Raw genomic sequence first — 7980 nt, 5'->3', positions numbered from 1 at the left:
CACAACACAATCTAATTGAACGAAGAAGCGCGTTTAGTCGTTAAATATTAAAATTCTGTTCAATATGTTTCTGGAATTCCTATAAAAAACTGATTTACAGAAATTAATTTTAAATGATGCCAAAATAACAGGAAGAATATGTTTTTTCATTCCACCCTTACTAAAAACTTCCTACTGAGTTCTTCGCGTCATAGGGGTTGTTCTTCATAAGATGTTTTTAGGATTTTAGAATGCCATACCCCCTTGCATTTATCCTCTAAGCATCTAAAAAAATAACAATACGTTAGAAAAAAATGCTTCTCACTTAGTTTTGGAATGTTCGACACACATTTACTACACCTGTAACCCTGAGCAGCAGCTTTGTTGACAACAGCGCGCGCTGGGCTGTTGGAAACCAGTTCTGATTCAGTTCCTGCTGCATCTAATCACAGTCCGGTTTTTGGGAAGTCGCCGGTCCACTGATGCCTAGACAGAATCCACCCGCAGCAAGAACCTGTATTCAGTCTAACGCTGGAAGTCAGTGTGAATAGAATCGTTTGCCACCGTAAAATGAACCCACTAACCAAAGGCTGTCTTTCCGAGCACGATCGGCAAGTGCTGGAATCGATCCTGAATCCGTCCCAAATCGGAGGCGAGGAGTACCTGTTGCAGGAAGAGGAAAAGCATTTAGACGATCCTCAAGGTATGTGTTGGTTTGATATTGGTGTGATAAGTGTTTTATATATGTAATCTTACATTGCATATTTGCTTTGATTGCAGATGCCAATGCAAGTGGTGATCCGCGTGTGAGCGATTCGCAACGATTGGAACTCGAAGCGATAGGGCTTGCGGGACAGGGTAAGCTGTCGGAGGCTTTGGAGCTGCTTAGCAAATCGATCGAAACGGCACCGGAACGACCGGCTCCTTGGAATAATCGCGCACAGGTGTACATTTTGCTGGGGAAAGAGCAGGGTAAGTGTTCCTAGTAATAGAACAATGTTTAGTTCAGTTATTTACCCTTTCAAGATTTTAGCTTTTAAGATAGTCCAACAAGGGTAATAACAATTCTGTATATGTGACAAAATCATGTGAGGCACACCTACATTGAAACTATAATCATAGATCCTTATTTTGCAAGCTGCCTTTTCGTCAGTTATGTTCGCCGGAATGTTCGCCATGTCGGACGAATATATGGGTGTAGGCAAGTTTTTAAGATCTACGTCGATGTTTAACAATTCTTCCTTAGTTTTCGCGACAAAATTGTTGGAGTAGAGCTATTGCTTTATGTTGGTTAAGAAAATTTCGATGGGACGCAGGTGGAGGATATTGGATTGGTTCACGTATTAGGGTGTCATATTGAAATTCGCTTGAAATGATCGTATTGCGTTTTGGCGTCATTGCTTGCGGCTGCGAAGACAGTGGACGTGATTTCTGCTTGCTGATATGTTTGCTCATGTTTCCCAGGTACGATTTCACTGTTTAGCGGGTTGAATGGACTTCCCGGCTAAGCGAACGCAGCAATATCCCTCGATTTTCATTTTCAGCTTCCTTTGGAAGCTCATTTCACTCAGTGTCGTTGGACATTCGGAACTGGGCTTTCTTTCGATGTTCTGATTATTGTCTAATGGTGCCAAGATGTTCTAGATGCCGGAATAGGCTTATACGATGTCCACAAACAGCCACACGGTGTTCGTTTTAGATGCTACGGGATGCTGTTCTTTGATGACGTTCGGTCCTGAACGAAGTTTCTTCACTTTTTTGGCCATCATGATTATAGTTCGACTGATAGAGGTGTCAAATTTTGGCTACTGACTCATGAGATAGTATTATTGAATGTGCAATTGACGTTACGTTAGCGGGGGCCAAGATAAACCCATGAAAAATCGACAATTTTTGACATTTTTTTAATAATGTAAACGTTTATACCTAGTTAAGACCAGAAATATGCACAGATCATCATAATCGATCATCAACAATATTATTTCAATATTTAAAATAAGGCGTAGTGTGTGAATAACACTGTGATTAACATTTAAACTTAACCATTGAGCATAGAGCATTGCGATTGTTGCTTTTTATTTGTCACAACAACCGTTGCAGGCTTAAGGTTGCTTTAACCACTGATAGGCTTGACTATCTGTGACTGATTCATTTTCCCATAGCTTGATAGTCAGTCCCCGTTCCAAATGGGACCTGAACCCGATCGTTACTAGCGAAGTATTAGTCATAAACGTCAGCACATGTTGATTGGACTTGTATGATTCGTTGATACCGTTATGATTCAAATTACGAACAGCTTCAAACTCCGAACATTCATGTTTTTTTTACTTAATTTTCTAATCTTTTGTCTGGTTGTGCTCTGATATTTATAAAACCACTTATTTGATTCAGTCCGGAATTTAGAGCATGATTTTTTACTTTATATTAATTTTTTCAATAAGACCGCCGTCCTGTCGGTCATGGTGGTCCGCAGAACTGGGTGTCCGGACTAGTGCTGGGTAAATCGGATTCAGATTCATGAATCTGAATGAATCTTTGGAATGAATCAATGAATCTGAATCTCGATTGTGTAGATTTATGAATCTCCAAACATTCATAGAGCTTGAGCTTTCCATTATACTTCTTCTGGGCGTAACAACCTAAGTGGTCATGCCAGTCTATACAGGCATTCGAGACTTCTTGGCAATACCACGCTGCCTGATAGTTTGTTTTGCTACGGGGATAAGGTCCATGCGAGGCCTGAACCCACGACGGGCATGTTTTAGCTGGGATTGAGGAAATTCAACATTTTGAAAATCATACACCTTCATTTTAATTTTAATTGAGTTATTAATTATCTTTGAGATTTGTGAATCTTTAAACACTATATTGTTTCGGACCTGTAACAAGCGTCCGTCACCTGATCTTTGTAGATCTTTTCTCCTTGTATGTTCAAATCTTCAAAATTAAAGCATTAATAAGATACTGAATTAAACAAAAGGATTCATGCTCTTATTGATACGTTGAAAATTACCCATTTTCATATTTTTTAAACGACAGTCTAGCCTATTCTTCCTGAAAATTTCAAAGCTCAAAACGCAATCAATATCATCTAAATGTAAGCAAATAATATTCTCTTACATTAAAAAAAAATTAAATGTTATTCCTCCATTTCATTCCCACAGAAGCTCTCAGTGACATCGATCAAGCGCTAAAACTATCCAATCAAACGGGTCGCACAGGATGCCGTGCCCTCTGTCAGCGTGGCATACTAAAGCGCAAGAACAACGACGTCGATGGAGCCCGGGCAGACTTTGAGGTGGCCGCTAAGCTCGGTAGCAAATTTGCCCGCACCCAGCTAATCGAGCTCAACCCATTCGCAGCCCTGTGCAATCAAATGCTGCGCGAGGTGATGAAGATGTGAGGGGCAGATGTGTTTTCGTGGACATCATTTGTCCTCAATCTTTAAGCTAGCCGTAAGATGAATGAAATTAATAAAATGAAAATTCAAAGATACAACCACCCAGTAAGAAACATTTTATTCTTAAGCCTTTGTGGCTTTGCTTCACAAATAGCTGGAATTTCGGCTCATCACATCCATCATGCAATGATGGCAAACATTCCATCAAGCTCACCTCACCACCAACGTTAAGTACGTGCTTAACAATACAAACAAATCTTTAACGCGGAGCTGGCGGAAGCAGAAGAAAACGCATTTTGCACTAACAAACGTTCATTAGCGCCAGCATACAGGTTCCATCCATTGCAACGCTCCTTTCAACGTCTCCAGTGCTCTTAATAAAAACAACTAACTAACGATTGTGGCCCTTGTGCGGAATGTGGCTGTGAAAAACACAAGTGAATGGCCTCGTCCTAGAGATTTTCGGAGCCGTTTCTTACGGCTCATTTGATTTTTTGTTGTTGTCCGTTTGGTTTGGCTCCAAACAATGATGATGAGCCGTTAAATTTTACGACTGAAAAGTGGCTGGTTACAGTTGAGTTGCAAGAGTTGCTCCTGCTGGCTGGCGGGCTGTGGATGGCTTAATGTAATGGCTACGCGTCCTCAAGGGCAGGCCGGCCGGGCCGACAACCCAGGGTGTAAAATTAAGGACGATTACGGATTACGGCGATGATCTCGCACTGATCTTCCCCATAAATCAATCTTCCCGGTCCCGTTCCGCAGCCAGGCTGCCGAGAGAACGCTCACCCCTGCGGGCAAGGTGCGCAGGATTACGTAAGGGGGGGGGGGGGGGGGGAAAGAATGGCAAAAAACAACCGTTAATCCAGGAGAAATTGTTCTACCACAAGAAGTTGCGCGCCATCGGTCAAGAACATCAGGCCACTTGCCCGAAAATCCTGAAGCCCCGCGCGTGTCGACCGAAATTGCACACGGAGGCTCCATTCACTCCTGCCCAAACACACACACACGCACACGCACGCACACACGTACATGTTATTATTTGATCATATCAATCTGTAAATTTAAATTTAATTTCACTACATTAACAACTCCCGAAAGCGGAGTTCGCTCGGCCTCGGCCTTCTAAGGGAGAGAGTCTAAAGCTGTGCAGTGACGTGCAATGTTCGCCAGTTTTTCTCTTTTCGTTTTGTTTTTTTCGAAGGAAGATCCTGTTTCTGCCCATTCTGCCCTTCCTTTTCCTTCCACCTTATCGCACAGGTTCGCGCGCGGTGTAATAAAACTTAAAACAGAAATGAAATTGTCAGCAGATAAACTGAGTTTACATTTTACAAGATAATTCCACCTTGCGCGCATCGTTAACTCGATGCTCGCTGCTTCTCTGCTGCCGCCGCGGTTCACGGTGTGCTGTGCAAATTTCATTCTTGTATCGTTGTGTAGAATGGTGCTGCCATCAGGAAGCGTAACAACATTGTTGGCCGGTAGAAGGTGCAGTCCAGATGGAACACAGGCTTTGTTAGCTGGAAAGCTGGCTGTTGATAGTAGCATGCTATCCCCCCCCCCCCCCTCCGTGTCAGCTGTATTAAGATGATAAATGCAGATCAAAACGAGTCAAAATAAATGCACCAGATGAGCTTGTTTGTTGCGGAGAAATTTTGCTATGGATGCATGAATGTGTAACGGGTGATTGGTTCATGTTGAGACACACGGCCTCAGCACAATTTTTCGATCGAAAAAATTCGATAGGCGCTCACGTAAAACTGACAGTATAACTATTTCTTTTATACCCCTACATGAAGTTGGCCCCCCTAGGTTAACAATTTTTAAAATAATTAATAATTAAAATAAATTAATAATTGAAAAAGAACCAACACGTTTACCAACTTGCTTTTACATAACGTTTTTCAAAAACATCAACCTTGAATTACGGAATTTTTCTGATATTCGATAATTTCCGCAGCTCAATGCGTCGCGGATTTTGCCCCATACAAAGCGGAACGATCGAATTTTTGTAGCATAGTTCATTTTGCTCGTGAGTGTCATGGTATACCAGTTTTCAAAAAGACCAGTAGAATGAACACCTTGGCGGCGAAATGAGTGTCACAGTGTAGTTGCTATAGGTACGCTAAACGATCGTCTTATTTGAATCGTATTGGAAAATAGAAGAGTAAGTGGCTAACACAATAACTGGATTTCTCTGTCCAACAGAATCAAATTTCTTAACTAATTAAGTGCATCAATGGAAGAGCAAGTGAGCTAGACAAATGTTGCATTTAATTTGCTTAATGATTGCTGTAACAAGAAGTTTTTTTTGCTTCCTATTACAGCACTGATTATTAGCAATGATTCGTCCATAAAAGCAAACTTCTCGTTTAAGCACCCACACTATCATTGGCGTTCTGAAATTAATGCAAGGAACTCTTTAAAAAAATCAAATTCAAATAAATCACAAAAAATATGCTTAACAGACTAGACCAGACATGTCAAACATACGGCCCGCGGGCCACATGCGGCCCGCGAACCCTTTGAATCCGACCCGCGAAGAACTTTGTTATTTGAATGAAACTGAAGTAAATTGTAGGTTACGAGACAGGAAAAATGGGTGAATTTATTTTTATCCACTGAGAAAAGAGATTTCAACATTCAGCCTTACTAGTTCGATTAACAAAAAGTGAGCAGTAAGTTACAGTGGTTGTTTTTGGGAAGCTATCATCGAAGATGGGATGTGACATGTGTTTTAGTTCTTGTTTGCTGGCGGTTCCTCAAAGTCGGACTCATATTTTCCTATATTTTTGCCCATTTTATGACTTTGAGACTCTCTGGAAAATTCGGATTCCATCTCCATCTTCCACCACTCGGAATACCATTTTCTTCACTTATTTGATGAGGGTACTCTTTAGCAAGACTTCTGAAAAAATCAGTCCGATATCAGTCCGATATCATAAAAGTCGTGAATTGTATGGCTATTAGGCCTATTCGAAGTTGGTAGTCTATTTTCCTTTAAAAAAGCCACATAGCTTGCGAATATTGGCCGATATAGTGCTAAAATTATGAGTTATCGTTATTAGTGATTAGCGTTGTTTGAAATTCCAGCATTTGTTCTTCGTGTTTCGATATGTTAAGGTGATATACGAGGTTTAAAGAACTGTCCAGGCAGTTTCAAAGTTGGCATATATCTGGGACATGGCATAGGAATGATAAACTTCCCGGGTTAGGGCGACCGCCGCTAAAGTAAAGTATGAGTAAATGTAAACTGATTTGCGTATTATATTTGTATTTACATATTTCTTATTTAGAACGATTCTAGATTCTAGATAAGATTATAGTTCAAGGAATAAGTCCTTAATGATTTTCACCGATCGAAAGTACCATGTGGTATAGTAGTGGGTGATGGTGAAATCAAAATCTGGACCAAATTTTTAAAATATTTAAATGATGGTATAAAAAGGTAGAATTTTATTCATTACATAACTTACCCCCCAACCTACCCAACACCGTTCAATTGCGGCCCGCGAGAATATTTTCAACGGTAATCCGGCCCGCGACCCAAAACGAGTTTGACATCACTGGACTAGACTGTCGTATGTAGCCTTGCAATCAAACAGGTTCCATGGTGTAATGGTTAGCACTTTGGACTCTGAATCCAACGATCCGAGTTCAAATCTCGGTGGAACCTTCTCTCACAGAGATTGTGACAATCTGGTTATTTTAGTTGATTTTTATAATTACATTTCGCTGTATTTTATGATTTAACTTTGCACAAGGTGTGCTGCTATCAATCTTTAACGCGATGGCAATTTGGCCAGAAATGTGCTGAAACCATTTTAATGAAATTGATTTTGATTAGGATGAATAATTCCATAACGTGATAGCGGTCCAAAAACATACCGGAAGCTACGAATAGTGCTAATCTAATTATAATGTGACCAGGAAAACCCTATAAGAATTAGTTGATATCACAATTGCAGCTCTCAATTTGAAATAGTTGAACAGTACAATCGACCTGCTGTCAAAAATTCTCTTTAGAAAAGGGCTTATTATGACATTCAAGGTAGTGTTGTAGTGAATAAATCCTATATCAAGAATCAATCATATAATTCTTCGGTGAAGAGTGATTTTACACTCAAATTGAATTTCTAAACATTCATTCTAATTTTCAAAGTTTCATATGCATTTCCAAAGTTTCAAAAAGATAAATCTTTAAACAAATTAAATCTCTGGAGATTCTCAAGAATTTTGAATGATTCATGATTTTTTTGAGAGCTGCTAATATATAAAGAAGATATTTAAACTTCTAAAAATATCTCATAAGGTACAAAGATAAAGAAGAAAATATTTTGGCACATGTCAAGAAAGTGTGCCTTCTTTGTCAATTTAATTTTGAGATTTATGAATCTTCAGAGTCATTGAATCACTTTGAAGATTCTTTCAGATTCATGCATCTGAATTATCCATCTCCAATCCAATCAATTGATGTATTAGAGTCAGATGTGTAGTAGAAAGATGTCGAGATTAATGAGCAAAGTCAATTAGTTGTATTGACAAACCCTGTAAAAATACAGTATGGCCAGTAGAAAACGTTAATGTCCAAGCCATGCACGATG

General features: G+C 39.8%; 1 protein-coding gene and 1 non-coding gene across 2 annotated transcripts; both read left to right on the top strand.

Moving 5' to 3' along the window:
• Positions 1–480: 480 nt before the first annotated feature.
• Positions 481–3470, top strand: LOC1271024 (tetratricopeptide repeat protein 36 homolog). The gene is made up of 3 exons (XM_061660266.1): positions 481–682; positions 760–951; positions 3144–3470. The coding sequence occupies exons 1-3, from the start codon at positions 550–552 to the stop codon at positions 3380–3382; spliced, it is 564 nt and encodes a 187-aa protein (XP_061516250.1). The 5' UTR covers positions 481–549; the 3' UTR covers positions 3383–3470.
• A 3510-nt stretch (positions 3471–6980) lies between these two features.
• On the top strand, positions 6981–7052 carry Trnaq-cug (transfer RNA glutamine (anticodon CUG)). Its single transcript has one exon. It is a non-coding gene; the product is annotated as a tRNA-Gln (tRNA).
• The last annotated feature ends 928 nt before the right edge of the window (positions 7053–7980 follow it).

This window comes from Anopheles gambiae, chromosome 3 (genome assembly GCF_943734735.2).
Source record: "Anopheles gambiae chromosome 3, idAnoGambNW_F1_1, whole genome shotgun sequence".
NCBI lineage: Eukaryota > Metazoa > Arthropoda > Insecta > Diptera > Culicidae > Anopheles > Anopheles gambiae.
Note: the sequence above shows the minus strand (reverse complement) of the source record. Positions and strands in the feature narration are given on the sequence as shown.